At 45.5% G+C, this 23,706-nt stretch overlaps 1 protein-coding gene across 1 annotated transcript; it reads left to right on the plus strand.

Annotated features, from left to right (window-relative positions):
- The first annotated feature begins 943 nt into the window (after window positions 1-943).
- On the plus strand, window positions 944-22,236 carry LOC119176159 (guanidinobutyrase). Its single transcript, XM_037427309.2, has 7 exons — window positions 944-1,278; window positions 5,056-5,181; window positions 7,055-7,239; window positions 8,063-8,263; window positions 13,684-13,831; window positions 16,237-16,331; window positions 21,903-22,236. Exons 1-7 carry the CDS (start codon window positions 1,086-1,088, stop codon window positions 22,002-22,004), a joined length of 1,050 nt encoding a protein of 349 aa, XP_037283206.1. The 5' UTR covers window positions 944-1,085; the 3' UTR covers window positions 22,005-22,236.
- The last annotated feature ends 1,470 nt before the right edge of the window (window positions 22,237-23,706 follow it).

Raw genomic sequence — 23,706 nt, forward strand, 5'->3', positions numbered from 1 at the left:
CATGTATGTCATGACTCATGAATGTCATGATTTACATTTCATGGTCTTGCTGCTCTTGCGGTGATTTCGTTCGCATGACATACATTGCAAAACTGGTACGGTATGACATGACTGCAAAGCGAACATAAGTGACAGACTCTAACGTGGAAATCATGACATCCATGTCATGTAAGTCATGACTACATGCCACGCGCATGATGCGCTTGCTGGCGTTTCGCTAGCCTCAGATATAATTTTTGGTGTTACGTGACGCGAATGGACGACGAAGGTAAATGACACGTTCAGACCTAATAATCATCACATGCGTGCCTTGTAAAACATGACTACATGCTACGCTCATAGTACGCTCGCGGTCGTATTGCCAGCTTCACATATACCAAACTGGGTATCAGGTGACGTGAATAGGCGACGAAGGTAAATGACATGGCCACACATGATAACATGATATGCGGGTCATGTAAAACATGACTACATGCTACGCTTATAGCGTGCTCACGGCCCTTTCGCTAGCTGCATATATACCAAATTAGGTATCACGTGCCATCCGTAGACAACGAAGGTAAATGGCACGTGCAAATATGATAATCATGACATGGAAGTCGTGTACGGCATGATTTACGTCCACCTCGTAACGTTGTGCTGATTTCAAAGTGGCATAACAACCTTCCTCATTAGTGCTTCGCATATCATCGATTCCCATTGTACGTGGGATCTGCCTTTTTTATATTTTTGTGCGGACCATCAGGCGATTGGCTAAGGGGTGCCAGCGCGATAACTCAGTCAGTACCGCCCACGAGCAGGGGCTCGCGTCCTGTGCTTCTCGTCTAAGCCGCCTAAATAGACTTAGCTTATCGGCTCCCGTTATCGGACCAGCGTAGCCTCCGTGGTCTCGACTACGCAGCACCGCGCAAATGACCTCGTCGCACATTTCTCCTTGCCGCAAAAAGCGGGCATCCGTCCAGCTGTGGATTGGGCGCCGTCGCTTGGCGGCGTGCGACTCAACGAAGGCGAGCAGCGACACAGACGCTGCAGAAGCTGTTTGTGTGGCCGTTCGCGCAGCAGGTAGGCGAGCGTCGTTCTAGCAAATGGTTGGCGCGATGCAGCAGCCGGCGAGATGCACACTGCGGGCCCTCCTGCTCGTACGGCGGCTGGCCGGACACGGGCGAGATGCGGCGCGGCACGCGTCCAACCTTAACCAGCCGCTGTCGGGAAACGACTGCCCGCGACCGGGCGGCATAGCCACATTCATGCGCCTTCCGTACGCTGCCTCCGCGCACGGTGAGTGTTGAACGCGGCTCCTTTTTTTTCCGGCTAGCCGACGGCGCTCACGGTGTTCACCGGATTCCGCAGACGCCACGCTTTGCGCGCGCTTTTCTTATCCGCCCCTTCATGACTCGTTTGTTTGCGCGAACCCCGTTGCCTACATCAGAGATTCAATGAAAAATGTCAATATACACTAACTTGAAAACGACACTCGGCGACAACTTTTTTTGGCACTGAAGGGAAAGCTACGGAGGTGGAGCTTCTGCACGTATGTAGCACTACGCGAAGCAGTCCGTTTTGGCGCGCGTCTCGTAACGCCATGGAAAGTGACGGGGGCGCACCTTCAGCGTTTCATGTAGACGCAGACGCCGCTTAGCGTTTGGAGGCACGTAAAAAAGGCTGGACTTTCTCACGGGTTCAGGAATAACGAATATCTTACTGGTGCGAGCTGCGTCCTATCTCTAGTAGCTCCACGTAGAAAATAAAGGAGGAACATTTGCATTTCACGTTGAAAATACGGGCGCTACTTTGGCACTACCTTCACTGGTGGTAGGATGCACGCGATTTGGCTCCGTAGCTTTCCCTTCAGTGCCAAGAAAGGTTGTCGCCGAGTGTACAAAACGTTAGCTTTTGTTCCAGTGCTCCTGCGGTGTTCTTTACCGCTTGCCTTCGTTTGCCGACAGTACCTAAGTAACCTGCGCAATACATACATACATACATACATACATACATACATACATACATACATACATACATACATACATACATACATACATACATACATACATACATACATACATACATACATACATACATACATACATACATACATACATACATACATACATACATACATACATACATACATACATACATACATACATACATACATACATACATACATACATACATACATACATACATACATACATACATACATGGGAGGGCACACAGTGGGTTGTCATGCACTTGCAACACCCACCACAAGTAGCGCACAAGTCTTACCACATTCCATGCAGTACAAGTCAACAAGTGGCGGAAGCCATGGACAAATAGCAATATGTTATGAAAAAAGTGGGAAAGTTCCTAAGTTGCTTGAAAGCCCAAGACTGCAACAAGAAAATGGGTTATTGCATACAATAATAAGCTTTTTTTCGCTTGTTTTTCATTATTCAAGACGCATACATAGCCTATGTTGTATGTATGTATGTATGTATGTATGTATGTATGTATGTATGTATGTATGTATGTATGTATGTATGTATGTATGTATGTATGTATGTATGTATGTATGTATGTATGTATGTATGTATGTATGTATGTATGTATGTATGTATGTATGTATGTATGTATGTATGTATGTATGTATGTATGTACTTTTCATGCTCGGTTATTTCGATACTGTCAGCAAGGGATGGTAAGCTGTAAACACCGCAGTGGCACGGGAACAAGAGTTAAAGCTTTGTAGTTTTCAGGTTAGTGCATATTAACTTTCATTTGGGAAAAAGTGCGGGATGTCGAAAGGGTGCAAGATCCCTCATCACACCCCATCCCTATACCACCAAGGACGTTTTCAGCGCCCTAGAAAAGCTAGAAAAAAGAAATATCACTTGCTTAAGCTGGCATGTTTCATTCCAGTGGAACATTGATTTCAAGTTACACAGGTTTCTACAGCCGCAACGGTGTACGATTACTTCAGCTAATCCCTTTTCTCAGTTGGTTCTCTCTCTCTCTTTCTATTTCTCGCTTGTTTCCTCTTTTTCAATATTTAATAATGGTTTCGACCCTAAAGTGCTCTTCACTTAATATCATCATCAAGGCCCTCGAAGAACAAGAGGAAAGAAGACTTTTTATTGGCGCGAGCTGCTCAGATGGCTCTGCTGCACACAATGTGGTTCTGCCTGCGTTATGCCAAGCGACGTCGACAACATACGACAGCCTGGCCTTCATGAAGTGCCCCGCACTTTAAAAGAGAGAAAAAGTACGAAAGTATACGTGGTTATATCAGGTCAAGTGCGGAGTACATGAAAGCAGAAATATTTCGGTGAGTTGGTGCGGATACAACAAACCTTAGACTAATGTTTACTGACACACACATGCTGAAAAGTGTGTCTGTATGTTGCACACACACACACACACACACACACACACACACACACACACACACACGTACACACACACACACACAGTGTGTGTGTGCAACATACAGACACACTTTTCTGCAGCGCAAAGGCGAAACGTAGTCAGCATAAGTACACCGCGGCTTCCTTGCGGTTCCGATGGAGCAGTCATGTTATAAACACTAGGATAAATACTGAAAGTTCAGCGAGAATATTAGCCTGGTGAGCAATCTAATATGCATGCTTGTTATGCAATAGTCAATGTGTCGTGCAAGTATTTTTCAGCCTTATAATAGCCTTCTCAAATGAATCGTTTGCAAACGTGTGTCTGAGTTTAATGTGCTGTGTGCCATTTAGCTCTTGTTTGCGTGAGCAAGCGCCCTTTACCCACTTGAACGCGAGCTCAAAAAGAGAGAGAGAGAGAGAGAGAGAGAGAGAGAGAGAGAGAGAGAGAGAGAGAGAGAGAGAGTGCCCGGGCCGTCAAGTGAAACAACTTTTACGAAGCTGTCTGTCAAGATAACGAAGAGACAACACGTTCGTTTCTCGCAACGAAAATATTCCCTGAGCAATGCCCTGACAATGGTCGTTAGAGGCATCTGACTGCTGAAGAAAGCTACATATACTTGAGGGACTTACAAGCAAACCCTTTCATGTAGGCAGATACTGCTAACTCACATAGCTTTATAAGCCAAGTCTTTTATATGCTATTTGAAAAATTATGATGTGCACCCATTAGAAAACGACGTTTATTGTACAACGCCTATGGCCTTATTGGTTGGTGTCTTAATTAGTTTGCCCTTCCAGTATTTATAATTAATCCACTCCCACTTTTGAAACTTGCAGCTATATCATTAACATAAAAAAACATTACTTTAGGCGTCATTATTAACTCCTTGTATTGCACCAACGTCTCATTGCAGCCGAAGTTCAAGGAGACATTCTGGAACTACGGCTACCGATGATACCTGAACTGACGACTCAACCCCGCCATCCTATTGATTAGAGCGAATAAATATAACAGAAGTGTTAGGTGATGTTACATTTAATGCAAACAGTTCGTATACGTCAGCCTGTGATTATAGCTCATATAAGCGCGCACTCGCATGATCAGTGATTGCAATGATAGCCGTTTATTTACTTCCTTGTAGAGCAGGTCCGTAGGCGGTGACAGTTTACCACACTCGGTTTACCAGACCCGCTCTCATAGAGTGCAAGCTGTCAGCTGCGACTCGCGTATACACTTGCTTTCATTGTGAACTGATTTCTGAATAACTGAGTTCACTTGCATGTAGGGGCGTAGCCAGGGGGTGGCACACTGCAACGTTTATAGAACCTGTTCTATAGGACAGGTTTATTGAATAGGTTCTATAACATTTATAGAACAGATTTCAACATTTATAGAACATGTTATATAAACGTTGGCACACCAGGCTCGTGCCCTCCCTCCCCCCCCCCCCTCTGATTTTTCGGCATGGCGTCGAGAGCGAAAAATGACAATTTCAAGGGGATTCCCTCCCCGAAATCAAGAAGGTCCCCCCCCCCCCTCTCGGGAAAAACGTTTCTGGCTACGCGCCTGCTTGCATGACATCTAAGCCTGACAAAATAATATGCGGCGGAGAAGTATAGTTTTCTTCTATTCTTTTGCAAGCCTGTAATTGTGCGTATGCTGCAGGTCTGGACGTGGCTGTCTACGGAGTCCCCTTCGACTGCGGCACATCGAACCGCAGTGGGGCCCGGTTCGGTCCCCGCCAAGTGCGTTGCGAGTCGTCGCTGATCAGGCCGCACAACATGGCCACCCGTGGGTACACTTTTTTCAGTCGCAGTCCTGGTTGTGTCGTCTTTATACGGCGTCCGCTTATGCATCCGACTTCGCAGAGGTCTTCCGTGCACAACGCGTTACTTCCGCGTCTCGGCCGCATTCAAGCAGAATAGTTGGAGTATGTAAATGATATCTCCAGACCGCCGCTTGGCGAGTTAACGCTTACACAATTTTCTCGAGCCTTCAGTTGCGCAACGCAGGGAAAGCGGGTGGACGGAATTCGATGTAGGCAAAGACCAAGGCGTCTGCCTGTCTGGCTAGAGTGATTTATTTAGCATCAACTGGAAACGGTGACAAGAAGCAGACTATGTCGCTAATTTCTCCGCTGCTGAAAAAAAGTTGAATGAATAAAGGTTGAAGTGAAACATTTCAGCTATTGAGAAGTTTGCTGTCAAACACGGGGTAGCCAATTGACCCACTTACAATGAAATCCGCAAAAAATAATGACAAAAAAATACAGGCCACTGGCATAAAATCGCACCATGCTAACTTTGTTAATCGCAAATTCTCTGAGGCCGTTTTAGGGTCACTGAGGAGAATTATCAGCCAAATTGTCAAATGCTGTCTCGAGCCTTGTAACATTGTGCGGCGAATAACGTCCCTCGACCAATCTGTCTCCGGCCATTTGTTTCTTTCTTTCTGGTTATTTTTCTCGGTATGTGGCCACTGAGTACAAGAACACGAAAGAAAAAAAAACGGCTCGCATAAAGCGATCTGTGTGTGTTTGTTTCTCCCTTCCACGTTCTTGTATACGAAGTAAGGGATGCATGTTTGCGCAAAGAGACAGACTCTATGAAGAAGGAATGTTACGCTAGAATGGGATACATACAATAACAAGCCCAAAAAATCTGCCCTAATTTAGCCCTTGTCATTTTCAGTCTTTAAACGAGAAAATGCATGCATTGCATCGTTACGCAATGCGCACCTATGTATGTAGGTTCGAATACTGAAATCGCAACTATATATACATGCAGATCGTATTTTCTACATGTCTATCCAAAAATTCGATGTCCATTCATATCCCACCATATGGTAAACACGGCGTTACCAAGCATACTGTGGACACACCAACGCTCCCATACGGCGGGATGGGGAGCTATTTTGGAAAATCAGGTAGCAATCGTGAAGGGTGCAGTACATGCCGCGTCGGATGACGCCCCCTTGTGCTTGCTCATCATGACTCGAAACATACGTGGATTCAAAACATTCTTATGCACGTGTTGCGAACGCAGCCGAAAGAACTTTCCACATTTCAGAGTCGTGGCTATCTTTGACTATTAGTTCTGGATCATTGAGAATTTGTATATTGTGGATAACACCGATTCCAAAGAAAGCACGTGACGACATGCGAGCGCTAACTACCACAAAAAGCTCTACATATCCAACACACATTTTTATACTGCTGTTCATTACCATTACATATGCGCGCATCACTTTCTCAGAAAGAATAACTCTGAGCTATAAGCGTGCAGAAGGAGTTCTGACACACCCATAACCTATAGCAGGGAAACCTTATCCGTCTCCATTATTTCGCCGGTATAGCTCGTCGCACTTCTGCTGGCAACAGTTTACACTGGTCAAAAAGGGCTTCACCTGCAGTGGAATGCAATCTAGCCATCGCAAACTGTTGTCCCTGCTTCATCCCGTTTGATTAAGGGTTAATAAGCGATGAACAGCTGTACAAACGCGTATCGAGAGGTAAACGTTTGTTGGCCTGTTATCGCCACCTCGTGTCTTCTTTTGTGTACCCGTTACTTGTGGTGCGAATTGTCAGTGAAACTTCCGCGTCGTTCGGTCCACACCTGAGCGTGGTCGAACGAAGAACATGGCGAGGTGGTGTCTTTCCTTGCAGGAGCTGCGCCCTACGACTCCCTCCAGGTGGCCGATGTTGGTGACGTACCGGTTACTATGTACGACACGAAACGTGCTATAGGCGACATCGAGCGCTTCGTGAAAGGTCTACTGAGCCATGGCTGCGTGCCCGTGGGCATCGGGGGTGACCACACTACCACATATCCCGTGCTGAGGGCGATCAAGGTCGGGCCTTGACTTTGTTTGCCGCCAAACTAATATATCCTAGAACTGCAATGTTGTAAAAGCTGACAGTCTTAAGCGCTACGCAGACGAAAGTGTGAACTATGGGTAGGCGACGATGCTTGCTGGTCGCAGTGCTTTCTTGTCTATCATAGTAGAATATCTTGAAGGGTCAACTTGTCGCCTAGTTTGTATAACATGTCTTACGGTAACAGTACGGAAGACGTGAGCAACAGAGGTACACACACACACACACACACACACACACACACACACACACACACACACACACACACACACACACACACACACACACACGCACACACACACACACACACACACACACACACACACACACACACGCATGCACACACACACACACTGTTGTCCTCGTCCTCTGTTGCCCTCGTCTTTCGCGCTGTTACCGTAAGATAGAATATTTGTCCACTTGTGTGGGGCTGAAGCCGCAAAAGCTTTGAGTCATGTTCGTTAGGTGACCAAATGCTATAATCAGAGTTTCCACGTTATATCATTTATGTTCCTTGTGAGAATCACTGGCTCGTGGTGGATAAGTATAGTAAGGTTGCCATAGTTTGTTAGTAGACTTCTACATATCGTGCTGTTCTCTATAAAACATCATATTCTTGAGAAAGGCATAAACAGCATAGCAACACATCTCCTGTTCTCCACATAAATCTAAACAACGGAATTTCCGCAGACAAGTGGGTAGAAAATCGGCCTTAAGTTATCCACTGCAAAAAAGAAAAAAAATTAAAAATGCTCAAGAAGCCAGCCACATTGCGCCCTTCTTTATTGGTCGTCGCAGGAAAAGCATGGTCCCGTGGGGCTGCTGCATCTGGACGCGCATGCCGACGTGAACCCGACCATGATGCACTGTGAGGTGGCACACGGCACTCCCTTTTACCGAGCCGTTCAGGAGGGCCTCCTGGACACACGCCGCGTCGTGCAGATCGGCCTGCGTGGCTCCGTTTACGGACCCAACGAGGAGCGATGGAGCCTGCAACACGTGCGTATACACACACGTAGCGGCCGCCCACTGGCGAAAAACTATGCATACCCTGACGAAGCCGAAGATATCAGTTCCACTCGAGTAGGTTATCGGTGTCGAGAGAAGTTCTGTGTGTTGCTTCAATGGTGCAGTGCTCGCGACAATGGGGCTGAAAGCGCGCGCGTATACATGCCTCGTCGAGGCGATATCAGTTTTGAGACTTCCATGGTGCCTTTTAATGAAAGCTGCGTGGAAAATAGATTCTTCTTTGCATGGCGTTTAATTCATGCATGCGATATCTGCCCGTTAACTATCCCTAGTAATTAAACAACATTATAAACCATACTAATGTAGAATTCAACTCAATGTATAACTCAGACAGTAAATCAAAGAATCGCACATGCGGTGACAGATCAGGACGGGACACGGCGCTGTGTTCTGTTCTGATATGTCGCCATCCATGTAATGTCTTCGTGCTAATGTCTGAATTATGCACTACCCACTAACGCGTCAGTCTATCCAACATATAACTTTTATTTGAATATTAACACACTTGCTGCCTCACCCCAAACTTAATTGAGTAAATTGGCGCTAATTGTTAGCTCGCATTTGGAAAGAATGAAGCTATCTGAATACGCTAAAGAGCAAGCGCTATACCTCTCAACTAAAAAATAAAAGTACGTATTAAGTTAATGAAACGAAGAATGTAATGACGAGATACGAACGTCAAACAAAGAAAACTTGTATTTGGGTTACAAGCAGCAGGATGGAAATTAAGTGGTCACATATGGCGCGTGCTTTCATATTACACTGCCCCGCCACAGTGGTCTAGTGGCACTTGGCTGCTGACACGCAGGTCGCGGGATCGAATCCCGGCTGCGGCGGCTGCATTTCCGATGGAGGCGGAAATGTTGTAGGCCCGTGTGCTCAGATTTGGGTGCACGTTAAAGAACCCCGGGTGGTCGAAATTTCTGGAGCCCTCCACTACGGTGTCTCTCATAATCATATGGTAGTTTAGAGACGTTAAACCCCACATATCAATCAAATCATTTCTTATTATACTTGCCAGATGTATATTAACTGAGATGTATAATAACTTTTTTTTGGCTACGTTAAGCAAAAAAAAAAGACTTTGTGCATTCTGCTTCCTGTATACAACAGCACTTGCGAAAGCTCTTAGCAATACAGTGAACGCTTCGAATAGCACAGATGCTAGCTGTGTGTATAGTTAATCATATTTTGTGCGGATGCAGTGCAACCTGAAACTGTGTGAGCTTGCAGACAGCAAAAGCATCATTTGAATTTCATGGCGGCGACTTGTTTTAGAACATGCGATTCCGTTTGGCATCTCACGAGCTTTGCTGCTTGAGTGACTAGAGCTTTGCGAATAGCTACATGTTAGACGTTCATTCAAGCTTGAAAGAGTGACAGCATATCTTTCTGCAAGGATCATACCACAGCAAACTACACCATAATGTACTTAAAATCGTTGCGAATCCATTGAAATATATATGAATTGAAAAGAAGCGTTACTACATTGCTATAAAGTATGAATAATTACGGTGGCAACGATTCATACTCAGGCAAGGGCGGAATACATTTGTTGAAACGCGTAGGTGGCAATAAGTTTTTTTTTTTTTGAAAATTAAAAAACCTGCGATTTACAAATTGTGCTTGGAGAGGTGTGCGAATAGACACTTTGTCACAGTGTCTGTTATTAACTGGGCGTTCTACGAATAACTGATAGCTCGGCACTGAAGCAAGATTGCAGGTCTCTCTAGATATCAATAAAGAAAGTCATAAAGTTATCATCAGCATCATTGTTATCAGCATATTTCATGTCCACTGCAGCGTGAATATAAGGCCTCTGCCACTGAACTCCATGAGGCAGGCGGTAGCCAATACTGCACCAGGAAGCGGATTCCGTTTGTGTGGAACATTGGTCGGCGAACTCAACATTGGTCGGCGAACTGATGAGTCGACTCGCTCAGAGTTGCACAGGCTCAGATGAGGCAAATGAGTGTGAGTCTGAGTGGGACCGGGTGAGCGATACTTTGATATGCTTGAGTCAGAATGAACCAAGTGTTGGAAAATTTTAGTCCGAGTGAGCCCTAAGCACCAAATATATTTCTTAATGCGTTCCACTTCTTATTGCCGATTAATGGTCCTGTCTACTCGTCTTCAGCATTACTTTCAGCTTTATATCGGCTTACGTTCACGCTCAAATATATTCACACATCCACCTATAGGCGCATTAGCGTTCATGCACCACCTTAATATTGATCAGAAGCGTCATTGTCACAGCGAAAGCTGTATGTGCACGGCTAGGAGAAACGGAAATCTGTTCTGCAGTAGTGTCGTGAGTGGTCTCCATTGGCTGTGTTGTCAGTTACGTCGTTCCCAAGCACGCGCGTCATTGGCTCCGTTGTGGGTGACGTCGTCGTAGCCGTGGTGCCGAGCCCACGCACAACAGTTTCTCCTGCAGACCTCCCCGCCGAATCGGCTCGCGATGTCAGCCGCTTGCAACAACGTTGCGTGGCGGCGTCAATGTGATGACTGCGGAAGCGCGTTCGCCGGATCGAACGCCGCTTTCGGCAGAAGTTTCTCCTGCGGCACATTGGTTTCGTCTGCGCCGTCTGTGATCGCCTGTGGTTCGAGAAAAACCACTGTACTTGAAGCATTGCGAAACAAATTTAATCGCTCATTACATTCCTCCATGGTCGTGCTCATGCGACACATAACGTGCGGCATGTGAAATAAACACTGTGGTAAACCAAAGCGAAAGGTATGTCTAATCTCATTAAGAAGCACGAACATGTAATCAGTAATTGTACAACGCTTCAGTGCCATGTCGGGTTGAACCCACTGGTAAGCCCTGTGGCCGCACGTTTCAGCTTTCGCTGGCTGATTAACCATTATGTACGGAATGCTTGGGCTGGGATTTTTTTTTTTTTTTGGGGGGGGGGGGGGGCAATTAGACTTTCATCAGAATTTCTTGTTAAAATATCTCGTGCCAGTTGCTTGATTCATGAAAAATATCCTTACTGCATTGAAACCACCGACATTTGATTGATTTTTTGATATGTGGGGTTTAACGTCCCAAAACCACCATATGATTATGAGAGACGCCGTAGTGGAGGGCTCCGGAAATTTCGACCACCTGGGGTTCTTTAACGTACACCCAAATCTGAGCACACGGGCCTACAACATTTCCTCCTCCATCGGAAATGCAGTCGCCGCAGCCGGGATTTGAACCCGCGACCTGCGGGTAAACCACCGACCGCTGTTATATGAAAAAGTACGAGATAAAAAAAAGTGTATCGTAGAACACAAAACTATGGGAACTATTCTCCTTAAGGAGCGAAAGAATATTATTCATGCACGACTCGTGACCTTGAGCACTTCCTCTTCTTTTTTTTTTTCTTTCTTCGAATACGCGGCTTTTCGGTGCGATTGCAAGTGGCAGCCTCCTGCGGCGGCCCCAGAAACGACTGAGTGCGCCATGCTCAAATCATCCAGTGGCTTGTTTAATGACTGTGACGAGTGATTTTTGAGCTTGTGGCGTCATTTGCCGAAGAAGAGAGCAATTTTCAGTTCACTTTGGGAATTTATTGCGAATAGCAGGCCGAGTGCTGCGTTGTAATATTTGGCTCGTGTGTTCTCGGGAGCCTCGACTACCGATCAGCAGCGTTGTCTGACAAAGGCTTGAAAAGTGTTGTAGGGCCCCTTTAAATTTGAAGGGGGGCTTCGTGGCAGAGGAGATTTCCTTGAATAGGTGTTTTCATGGTTTAGCAATACTACACTGCAGTGACGAAATTTTCACTAATTTCCATTCGAATTGAAGCGAATTCAAACTTTCTCTTCTTTAATTTTTTTATTTTATGTTATTCATACTGTTAGCATACATGCCAAAACAGGCGTTGCTCATCTGGGCACACAAATTTCAAAAGTCAATGCAAAAGTGGTACATCTCACAATTTGACACAAAGAAAGCAAAAGCATTGCAAAAATAAATAAATAAAAATCCAACATTCAATGCGCACCCTGCAGCATAACATGGCAGAACACAGGTGAGCAAGTGAGTGCCTTATCACAGCTCAGTTCAACATTTGAAACGCACATTCGAAATGTTTAACATTGTTACACAGTACAACGTCATTCTACTAATTATACTAGTTTTTCGAATATTCGAAGCATTGAAATATTCGCAGGAGCCTAGTCAAGTCAGCACTGGTCGAGTAAACACTGCACACCACACACAGGAATGCAGGTCAACCGACTCAGCCCCCCAACAACAACGACGTCGTCTTCATTCATTTGGTGTCATTTTGGCGTTCGTGCCAGATGCACGTTTCCGTACCTGTCACAATATGCCGATGAGTTTGAGCCCGAGTAAGCCCCGAGAAGAAAATATACTTCTTGTGTGAGTCTAAGGCCCGTATTCACAAACGCTCCTCGACTCAAAACTCGACCTCAAGGCATCCTTGAAGACTGTTTCGCGTTGTGATTTTTGCAACGCGAAAAGGCTCAAGGATCCTTTGAGGTCGATTTTCGAGGCGAGAAGCGTTTGTGAATACTGGCCCGAGTGTGCTCCAATTTCTGTGCCGACCTATGGTGTTGAAAGAGTGGATTGTGGATAATAAGTTAATCAAGAAAATGGCCATGTGGGAGCTCCTGATAATTCAACTTTCAGATGGTGAAATCAACAACCATTTCATCATTATATAGTGACAGCGATTTCTTACGTCTATAGCGAAACACGGTTTCCTTTTCTTTTTATTTTAACGCGCCAAATGAAATAGTAATGCTTTTTCGCTTGCCGATAAGTTATGCCTCTTAAGCTGCAAGTGATGAATGGCTCTTGCTTGATAATCGCCTAATACATGAGTAGTTCGGCAGACTCAGTACGAAATATGGATACATCTGAGCAGTGCCACATTTTAATCACTTGCAGTGACGTCATCATGGCCGCCACCTGGTACTAGCACTTGGGAAAGCAGCGTGCTCGGCGTCACTTGAAATATGTCTGCAACATTTAACCAGTTTTAATTTTTGAACATTCTGAACTATTGGTTGGCGGTACGTCGCTATTATCAGAATCTAGAAGGTCTCTTTATCATTTGTGGATTACGTTGCAGAATACTGAATAAGAGAAAAAAAATCCGGCGAATTAAGAAAGAAAGAAGATAACGAAACCACACTGTTTCGTTTGGCTGCGCCAATGTCAAATGTTTTCCTTCATTTGACACCGTGTAACTGTATGCGCGCTTGCCTTTTCTTTTTGGAGTCGAATCTGCGGGGAAGATGGGAACTAAGCGCGGACAGTGGTTCCGTTTGCGGACGCGTAGTAGCGTGCCATAAGCGTGCTTCGTTGTCGGCAAGGACGCGGTCGCTTGGTGGCCGCCATTACTTGACGCGCGGTGCCGGTCTGCTCGCAGGGCTTCCACATCATCCAGGCGCAGGAATGCTGGTTCAAATCTATGGTGCCCATCATGGAGACCAAGGTGCTGCCCGTGCTGGGCGCCGGCCCCGTCTATATATCTTTCGACATCGATTGTCTGGACCCCGCATTCGCCCCGGGCACTGGTGAGAAGGAATTAAGCACGCGCGCACCATTGCCCCCCACTTTATTGCTTTTTCGACATTCGAGTGGCTCGCGCGCTTTTAACGCGCATCACTTTATGAATGCCTCCGGGCTCCCGTCCTCCCGGTGTCCTTGCCTTGCTTCTTCGTTTTTTTATATATAGCTGCTGCACCCTCACCCCCCATTCCTCTATATGTTCCTTGTGAATTTGCACCCCTCCCGTGGGCCATCAATATGTGGGCCAAAAGGAGGATCAAAAGAAAGTCGCATGGGAGCCCGGAAGCGGCTTGGCGAAATGCGAGAACGACGATATGGGCTTGTTGGAGCTCTCGCTAATATCCTCCCCAAGATGTCCGCCGCTGCCACGACTTCATAGAGCGCGCGTTAAATTCATGTCCCCTTCGCTATCCCTTTATCCTTTTTTTGCTTCGCCGATTCATAGCGGAGTTTGCTTCGCACGCATATATGTAGGGTGAGTATGCGCATAAGCATCACTTTTCTGCGTGCTTTTGATGATTTGGCTCACGTTTAGCTTCGTTCTCGTTATAGCGTGGTAAACTTTGGTGCACGTACTGTATTAAATGTCCGTTTGCATAATGACGTCGCATGCTACTGTGTAGGCTGTGGAGAGCGAAGTTTTACTAAACAGTCCAGGAATTTCGTTTGTGTATGTACCACCATGTGTGGGTTTGTACTTTAGCTTCCACTGACGCGTCGATATCCGTTGAGTAACATGCACAGTGTGGGACGGTGCGTCTCTATCTCTGCACCAAAATCGTAAGCTTGGAGATTTCCTGCGCAAAATCAGTGAACAGTGGTGCTATTTTGGACACTGCAGAATTTCACCATATTGCCCGGAACTGTGTAATGCCGCCGTTTTAAACCTGCAAGAAAAGCTGTGGCGACCTACTGGGCCAATCAAATCTCACGAGATGGAGAATTCAAGAGTGTCCAGAATCGTATACCCGGAGACCGAAGATGAAGTGTCATACACTAGCGTTAGCTTACGTATTGACAAACAAAACAAAGAGCAGATAATGAGATACACAAATGTATGAAGGATGAACACGAAATAAAAAGATGGTATCGCATAGATAAACAGTTCCTATAGGAACTGTTTATCTGACATCGCCCTCACACGTGAAACATATATAAGATTACAGGTAACGTGAATCCTTGCTTCACGAGTGCAATCGGTGGCACGCTGTTGATGCGGAATGGTCAAACTTTCAAACTCTGCATTACAGGCTAACATTTTTTCCCCTGTTGTTGTTGTTGGTTATAATGTTTTTCGCCCTTCGTGCGTCTGTATTAATACAATGATTTCGTGTATGTGTGTTTGCGCTAAAAACTAATGCAGATGAACTCATTTAGGCACCGACGGTAGCTACTCAAAATAAAGAGAGGAGAGAGAGACAGACAAACAAAATCACGTGCGCCATGGCGTGTCCTTTTCTTCGACTTTCAGATGCGTAATAAAAGCTTTTGAGGAAAGTGAGCGCTTGTTGAAGTCGTTTTCCCTCTGGTCTTTGCTGTTTTCGAGCTCATAAGCTTGACCATAGAATATCAACCATCCCCAACTCTTTTGCCAAACAGCAGTCGACATTCGTAAGCTATGTAATTTCCGAAGACGTCTTACGTCCAACTCGCCATCGTGGTCTATTTATGGCGCTTGCCTGCTGATTCGCCGGTCACGGGATTGCATTCCGCGGCCATGCTAACAACGCGGTGTGCTTGCCCCGCCACGGTGGTCTAGTGGCTAAGGTACTCGGCTGCTGGCCCGCAGGTCGCGGGATCAAATCCCGGTTGCGGCGGCTGCATTTCCGATGGAGGCGGAAATGCTGTAGGCCCGTGTGCTCAGATTTGGGTGCACGTTAAAGAACCCCAGGTGGTCAAAATTTCCAGAGCCCTCCACTACGGCGTCTCTCATAATTACATAGTAATTTTGGGACGTTAAACCCCACAAATCAATCAACGCGGGGTGCTTGTGGTGCGCTGCAGGGTATGACACGAACAACAAAAAAAAAAACGAGAAACAACACAAGAATCAACCTTGTGCTGTTTCTCGTTTTTCAAGTCCGTGTCTTACGTTGTAGCGCATCACAAGCATGAATCCCGGTCGCTTGGCCATATTTTCGATTGAGGTGAAAATGCTTGAGGCCCCTCTGTTTAGATTTTAGGTGCACATTAAAGAACCCCAGCTGGGGGAAATTTCAGGAGCCCTTCACTACGGTGGCCCTCGTAATCATATCGCGGTTTTTGGGACGTTAAACCGCGACAATTATTACGGCACGTCCGTGTGGGCATGTCGTTAAAGGTTTACGTACCTGTGGTACGATTGTAGTACACCGTTGCTTTACGGGCAGGAAGTGTTCAGTGAGCCGTGCCGTATTTACTTATCTTTCAGGTACTCCAGAAATAGGTGGTTTGACGAGTGCACAGGCGCTTGAAGTAATACGCAGCTGCAAGGGGCTCAACATCGTTGGTGCTGACTTGGTCGAGGTAAGAGGGTAGCGAGTTGGAAAATGGTCACGTCGACCAGCGCAAATGAAACACCGCATAGACAGCATACTCGGGAAATCGCGGAGGTGTTTGAAATTATAAAAATCAGGGACACGTGCGTGAGCTGCCCTTCCCTCACTTTAATTGATGGCTTTCCTGGAAGGCACGCAAGTATAGACAGCGCTTGCGTCGTCGCTTTCTTCTCTGTCCGTGTTTCGTTTGCGCCGGCCGTCATGTTTGGTCGAGGTAAGCAGCAATCGTTGCAGCTTCCAGCACGATTCCATCTTTGATTTGTGGGGTTTAACGTCCCAAAACCACCACATGATTATGAGAGACGCCGTAGTGAAGGGCTCCGGAAATTTTGACCACCTGGGGGTGATTCCATCTTTAGCCCGCTATTTACGAAACGAGAAGAACTCATTTACCAGTTAAATGTCTACAACTTGCAGGTTCCGTCAACTTTTGTCCATCAGTCAACAAAGCTCTCAAGTGTCCCTCAAAGGTCATGTTCAACTGCCTATCGTGCTTTATAAATGAAGTAACTACATCGCCGGAGGGATGCGGGAGTGTGTCAAAAATAATAATAAAATTAAGGCGCACATTTATGTGCATCCTTGCGCACATTTAAGAGGGCATGAGGGGGTCATCTATCGATCTGTTTCAATCGCGGAAAGCTGCGTGGGCAGCTAGTATCAAACCCCGATCATGTGTGCATACAAGCATCATATGCCCGTGTTGCCTGTTCGTTACTCAACGGACATGTAAAAAACGCAGATAGTGGCTTCGCAAATAATAATAATAATAATAATAATAATAATAATACATTTGTGAATTGAGGAACCCTCTCACCGAGAGTGGTCTCGAGATTTATTGTCGGGCCGCTAAAAGTTTATTTAAATCATTCAACATAATATAACTCAACAACTCTACCGGCTATGTTATATCTTGTTGCTCGAACGAGCTATATACATACATATATACAGGCAGGCATGGGGGTTGAGTCGCCGTAGCGTTGCAAGTAGTCCAGTAGATCCTCCGTGAGCGGTCACAACGTGGTTTATTTTGACGTTACGGCCTAGAGTCTGGCCTTCATCCTGATGAAGACCAGACTCTAGGCCGAAACGTCGAAATAAACCACGTTGTGACCGCTCACGGAGGATCTACTTGAATATATATATATATATATATATATATATATATATATATATATATATATATATATATATATATATATATATATATATATATATATATATATATATATATATATATATATATATATATATATAGTTTCCACTCCATAGGCTGTTCACGTGTCTTGCTTCCTGTATTATCATGGCCTAAAATAATTAGGTCCACTCTATTAGCAGCAGGCGACAGAGCAAGCCAGCTGTTGACACCGATAGAAAGCTGCCATGCTTGTTTCCGCTGTTCGGGCAACTAAATCTACAGTTGTTCCGCTTCTCGTGCCGCTTCTCAACCAGCTAGTGTTGTGTTCAATTCCTCTATGTTGTGAGAGCTTCGCTGATACTAAACTCTAGTGGAAACTTACCCTAACCAACACTGTAATATGCGCAATATTGGTTACAGTTTATTTAATGCTGAATTCAGTTTAGTCGAATTCGTCTTTTCTCAACGAAACTGAAAACGCAAGAATAGCAGCCGCGATAATGGCTGTACCTTATAAATATTCGGTCCGAGGTGAGGCTCTAAACACAAAAAAAAACAAAATAGATATTCAAAAACTATTCGTAACTACAGTTTAAATAACTGCGGTTGTGCCGTAAAATTTTTCTTAGGAAGGTGGTTGAGAAATCTGCGTAAGTTTTGGTCATCCAGCTCGAAAAACAGCGCGCTTAACTGCTCGCACCACTGTGTGAACAGATCGGGAATACTTCGGACGCTCGTGTGACGACGAAGTGTGGCGGCGATAGTCCAGCGTTGACGAAAGGCAAGCTCCACAATACAATGATTTCGGCGTCTTTTTTTCGTGGCAACGTGCCAAGTGGCAGCGAAGAAGGCCGTTTCACTCAGGCCCCGTTGTGACCACGGGGGCTCTCTGGCGGAGGGGCACTGAACTCGGCGGTAATCCATCTGCGCACTTTGGTTCATTAAAATATATTTTCTCTGCCAAAACACACAGCTGCAGATATTCGAGTTGCGGAGAGTGACCTCAAAAGGCGGATTATGTCGCAGCAGAGTTGAACGTTCCCCCAAAGATTAATTCTGTCCAGCATTTTGGGTGCAAACAAAAAATAATACTAATTAGAAGAAGACTACCAATCACTATACTTATTTGTTTTAGCCGAGTTCTATCTCTACCGCTATAACAAATATAGGATATAACGAACTAATTTACGACCCCAACGCTATTTCGTTATGCCGAGATTGTCTGCCGAACGCGAACCAGGCGTTTATGACTAATTTGTGCGGCTTAGGTCTTAAGAACAGAAGAAGAAACTCATGCATGCAGCTGAACCAATGCAGGGTGTTCACTTCGAAATGGATGGCCTGCATTGTGTAATACGGATCTTGTTGGCAACTAATGACTTTAGTATTTTTTTTTCAGTGATACGTTTCTTCTCTTGGCCCTCTGAACATTGTTTTCACGGGCAAGCGTACTTCGCGCCCAATTGAAGGGGCGCTGGTGTAATGTGAGCGCTCCTCGCTGCGAACCACCACGAATGGTCTGTTCATGTTTGCTCAGCGGCCGGTAGGAAGACAAAGCATACGGATCCATGTAATTTGCGCGTATTTCGTCTTCTTTAGCAGCCAGCTTATTTGTGATTATGTCGGGTGCAATTATTTTTAAACAATCGGCGTTTGATTTGAGGCACATAAATATGATTAATATGTGGGGTTTAACGTCCCGAAACCACCATATGATTATCAGAGACGCCGTAGTGGAGGGCTCCGGAAATTTCGACAACCTGGGGTTCTTTAACGTGCACCCAAATCTGAGCACACGGGCGACGCACATAAAGAGTCATACTATATATACTGAAACGGCGCCTCAATGTAAGACGAAAGCACGTGAAAGGAACACGAAACTTAAGGAGTAGCGTGACCGCTATAGGCTGAGTTTTTACAACTTAATGTGACGCATTGTAACTTGTTCGAAACTCAAAACATGCAACGTTTTTTTCTTTTGTGTTTATTTTTTGATTTTTACGCAGAATGCAATGCAACGCCCTTGGCATTATTCAGAGATATTTATCAAAACAGTAAAGAATGTTTTCTGCAAAGCTAATTTCAAACACTCGCAAAACTACATGTTTTAGCACAATTTCGAAGTGTAGAACTGCACGCTAGAACCACAGCATTTATTTTTTTAGTGTGAATACAAAGGTTAACATGCCTAACAAGTATTATTATTCTCAGCATAACTTGTCTAAGTTCCTGACACACAGATATTCTGTCCTTTTGGCTATCTATCATGTTTATGATGTTTTTCTCAAAATTACTTCCAAAGCAAGGCAAAATAATATATACTGCATGGGTCTCAATTCAATTTATCTTTTTCGGTACTAAATGTTGTGACCAAGGAGCGCGTACCGTTTATTGTGCGGTCAAATTCAGAAATTCCAAAATTGGCGAAAAACGTTTGTGTGTGTGTGTGTGTGTGTGTGTGTGTGTGTGTGTGTGTGTGTGTGTGTGTGTGCGTGCGTGCGTGCGGTCGCGCGCGCGCGCGCGACCGCAATCTCTACATTATTTTCAAAAGTTTTGAAATAAATTTTCTGCGTCCAAAACCTGTGTTTAGAAATTATTTAATCAAAATTGAGAATGGAGACCTTCGGTTGATGCTTATCAGTATTGCCTCCCTTTTCCAACAACGGGATAAGAGAGAGACGGAATACAGAAAAGGTAGGGAGGTTAACTAGATTAAGTCCAGTTTGCAAGTCTACACGTGGAGAGAGGGAAATAAGGGAGTATAGACGGTAGGAACTCTTCTATTGCGCTATGCAGTCTGAGGAATCATGATGATTGTACTTTGCATCCTTGAAATTTTTCTTCCCTGTACCGTGTACGCTAGATTAAATATTCCGGTGCTGGTGTCTACTGTGGAAAGCTGCAGCGCATGATGGCTGTAAGGAAGTATATGTGAGAGTATACCTACGCTGCAGAGTCAAATTTAAAAAGAAAAAAGGTCATTCAGCCCTGTCTCGTTAGTAATTCAGTCCTGTCTCTTTAGTATAGTGAATGTGAAAAAAAAGAAAAAAAAAGATGGAAATTGAACAATATATAGCTATTTTTTTGCTCAACAAACATCCTGGGAGTGTATGACGGTATACGTGTCCGAAGAATACGTTCGATCCTCTATAGGAGATTCTCTGTGTAGGATTTTCTCTGGGGCGCAGGAAATTACGCCCGCGTTTCGCGTTCGTACAGATATCCAGCGTCACACACGCAGTCATGGCTGAGTGGTTAAGGCGATATCCAATGTATTACAAGAATACAAGAAAAGGTAACACCTCGTAAATTTACAAAAGATTATTATTACAATAAATATAGGAGACAATACGCACGTTGCGCAACTGAATACACACTATAATTGAATTTCCCATAGGTGCCCTGGAAAGATATATAACTTTCACAAAGTTGTGAATTCAGTCAATATTTTCACAGTGACATTTCCCTACTGGTTTGGGACAATCTTAACTGAAATGTCGATGCATCTTAAGTTGATTTCGAAGACGAATGTATACCGAAGGCCAAAGAATATGACTTCACTATACGGCACTGCTTCTATTACGCCTTGTTAACATTAGTTAAAGGTAATAGACAAATTCAATCTGTGAATGTAATAATTACCTACCCAGACGGCCATCGCGGTGGTGTAATGGTTACTCGGAGGTCGTGGGGTGGATTACGGCCGCGGCGGTCCCGTTCAGATTGAGGCGACATGCTCAAGGCCAACGTGGCCCCGCCGCGGTGGTCTAGTGGCTAAGGTACTCGGCTGCTGACCTGCAGGGCGCGGGTTCGTATCCCGGCTGCGGCGGCTGCATTTCCGATGGAGGCGGAAATGTTGTAGGCCCGTGTGCTCAGATTTGGGTGCACGTTAAAGAACCCCAGGTGGTCTAAATTTCCGGAGCCCTCCACTACGGCGTCTCTCATAATCATATAGTGGTTTTGGGACGTTAAACCCCACATATCAATCAATCAATCAATCAATCAAGGCCAACGTGTTCTCCGATGTCAGCTGATGGTCGAAATTTCCGTAGCCCTCCTCATGCGGCATGCCTCGAAATCATATCGTGATTTTGGGACGTGATATTTATATGTTATTAGTTACCTGTGCAGACAGTGCGGTTTTTCGTGCACTTACTGTCTTTCAGAAATCCACCCGAGTAGACGGATTGGCGCTTTCTGTCGTGGGCGACTTTTATATCTTTCGAAAACCAAGTAGATTGTGTGTTACCACGTGCAATAAATGCGGTTGTTAACTGAGACCATTGCGTTATCGGCCTCTTATACTGCTCTTTGCAAACGGTATGTGAAGTATGTCATCTGCGTAACTGTGCCTATAGATTGATTCTGTGTGTGGGGGGGGGGGGGGGCACTGTTTTGCAGGTGTCACCTCCGTACGACACAAGCGGTAACACAGCGCTGACGGCAGCTAACCTGATCTTCGAGATGATTTGCGTCTTACCAGGAGTGAAAAACTTGGATTAGGCGCCAACATCAAAATTTCGATGCCCGGCGCATTGGCTGGTGTGTGTGTGTGTGTGTGTGTGTGTGTGTGTGTGTGTGTGTGTGTGTGTGTGTGTGTGTGTGTGTGTGTGTGCGTGCGTGTGTGTGTGTGTGTGTGTGTGCATGAACGCACGAATGCACGTTGCGTGGTTTATCATGGAATACGATTTATATTCCAGGCGCGATCACAAATAAATTCCGTGCTCTATAACGACCACGTAGTCTGTATTTTTCAATGCATATGCTCAATCTTGTTCTGGGATATCTATGCTGCAAGAAAGCTTCATTCTACGCATCACTGAGCCGAAATGAAATGCATACTTTTGTAACGTGCACAGGACATCATCAATCGTGGACGTGTCATTGTTCACCGATAACTTTTTTTTTTAAATATAGACTACGTACGTGCATGGTGAAGTCTTTTATTGGCTACCTGCCTTGCAAATGCGTTTTTTTTTCATATCACCACCTTTACATCTTGCGGAGAACGTTGATCAGCGGAAACATAATTAAGGAGGGGACCTGGTGTGTATACCGCTGTGTTTACCTGGTTTAAGAGCCCCTTTATGCCGAACAATTGAGAGACAGACCCGTCTTGTTGTGAAGATGGACGACCAACGACACGCCATAGAGTCGACACTACATCCTCAGGAAAGATACAGAAGAGTAGAGTAAGTTTATTCTTCAGTGCATGCTCCTTTAAAGGGGCCCGGCAACACTTTTTGACTATGGTCAGATAACGGTGCCGATCGGTAGTAGAGGCTCCCGAGAACACGTGAGCCAAATGTTATAGCGCAGCACGAGGTCTGGAATTCACAATATATCATCCAAGTCAGCTGGAAATTGCTTTCTCTTCCCTCGACAAATGACTGAAGACGCGCTCAGAAATGACTCGTAGAATGCCCATCTATCAACCGTTGGCTTATGTGAACATGGCGCACTCGGTCATTACAGAGATCGCCGCGGGAGGCCATCACTTGTCCACGCGTGCTAGAGATACTCTATATGCTACCTTTAGGTAGCCGCAGTTGTTTCCTGCCTCCATGGGTAGCAGAGTTGCGTGAAGGTACGCCATCTTAGGTTCGAAAGTCTTGCGGGAAAGCCACTCACCATCCACGTAGGAGCAGCGCTCGCGCTTCAAAGTACTAGCGTTGCTTTATTTATTTTTACATGCGGAGCATGTTATACTAGGGGCAAGTCATGCGCCGTCGCCGTCCACAGCCTCCCTCCTGCTCCGCCAGCCATCTGTGCATTCCTTCCTCCTCTTCACACAGCGCGCGCCACGCGACCTCCTCTACACACAGCGCGCGCCACGCGCCACGCGACCACTGGCACGCGTATGCACGCGCTTACGCGTCAAAAGCTTCTAGTCGCGCCTGTGGAGGAAAAGGGCGCGCAACGACTGGCACGCGTCAACCGCGTTGACGCCCACGCACCCAAGGCCGTTGCACAATGTTGCTTGACCTTTTAGCTTAGAGCTGTCCAAGTTCAGCACAGAACGGCACGTTCCTAACTGGAGCGGGTTTATATGTTTTAGAGGATATGAGAACACGTTAAAAAATTGATAGTGCTTCACCAACCACAGTTTAGACTATTTTAGAAGTAATTGACATTCCAGTGCCCAAAGTAACTACAGCGATATGCACCATAAATCAACATTGGTGCGTGCGCCGCTCCCGCGAAT

This window comes from Rhipicephalus microplus, chromosome X (genome assembly GCF_043290135.1).
Source record: "Rhipicephalus microplus isolate Deutch F79 chromosome X, USDA_Rmic, whole genome shotgun sequence".
Classification (NCBI taxonomy): domain Eukaryota; kingdom Metazoa; phylum Arthropoda; class Arachnida; order Ixodida; family Ixodidae; genus Rhipicephalus; species Rhipicephalus microplus.

Excerpts from the sequence above, each read along its gene's own strand:
- LOC119176159 (XM_037427309.2), top strand. The coding sequence starts at position 1,086 with ATGGTTGGCGCGATGCAGCAGCCGGCGAGATGCACACTGCGGGCCCTC. Across the intron at positions 5,182-7,054 it reads GCCGCACAACATGGCCACCC|GAGCTGCGCCCTACGACTCC; the intron begins GTGGGTACACTT and ends CTTTCCTTGCAG. Across the intron at positions 13,832-16,236 it reads CGCATTCGCCCCGGGCACTG|GTACTCCAGAAATAGGTGGT; the intron begins GTGAGAAGGAAT and ends CTTATCTTTCAG.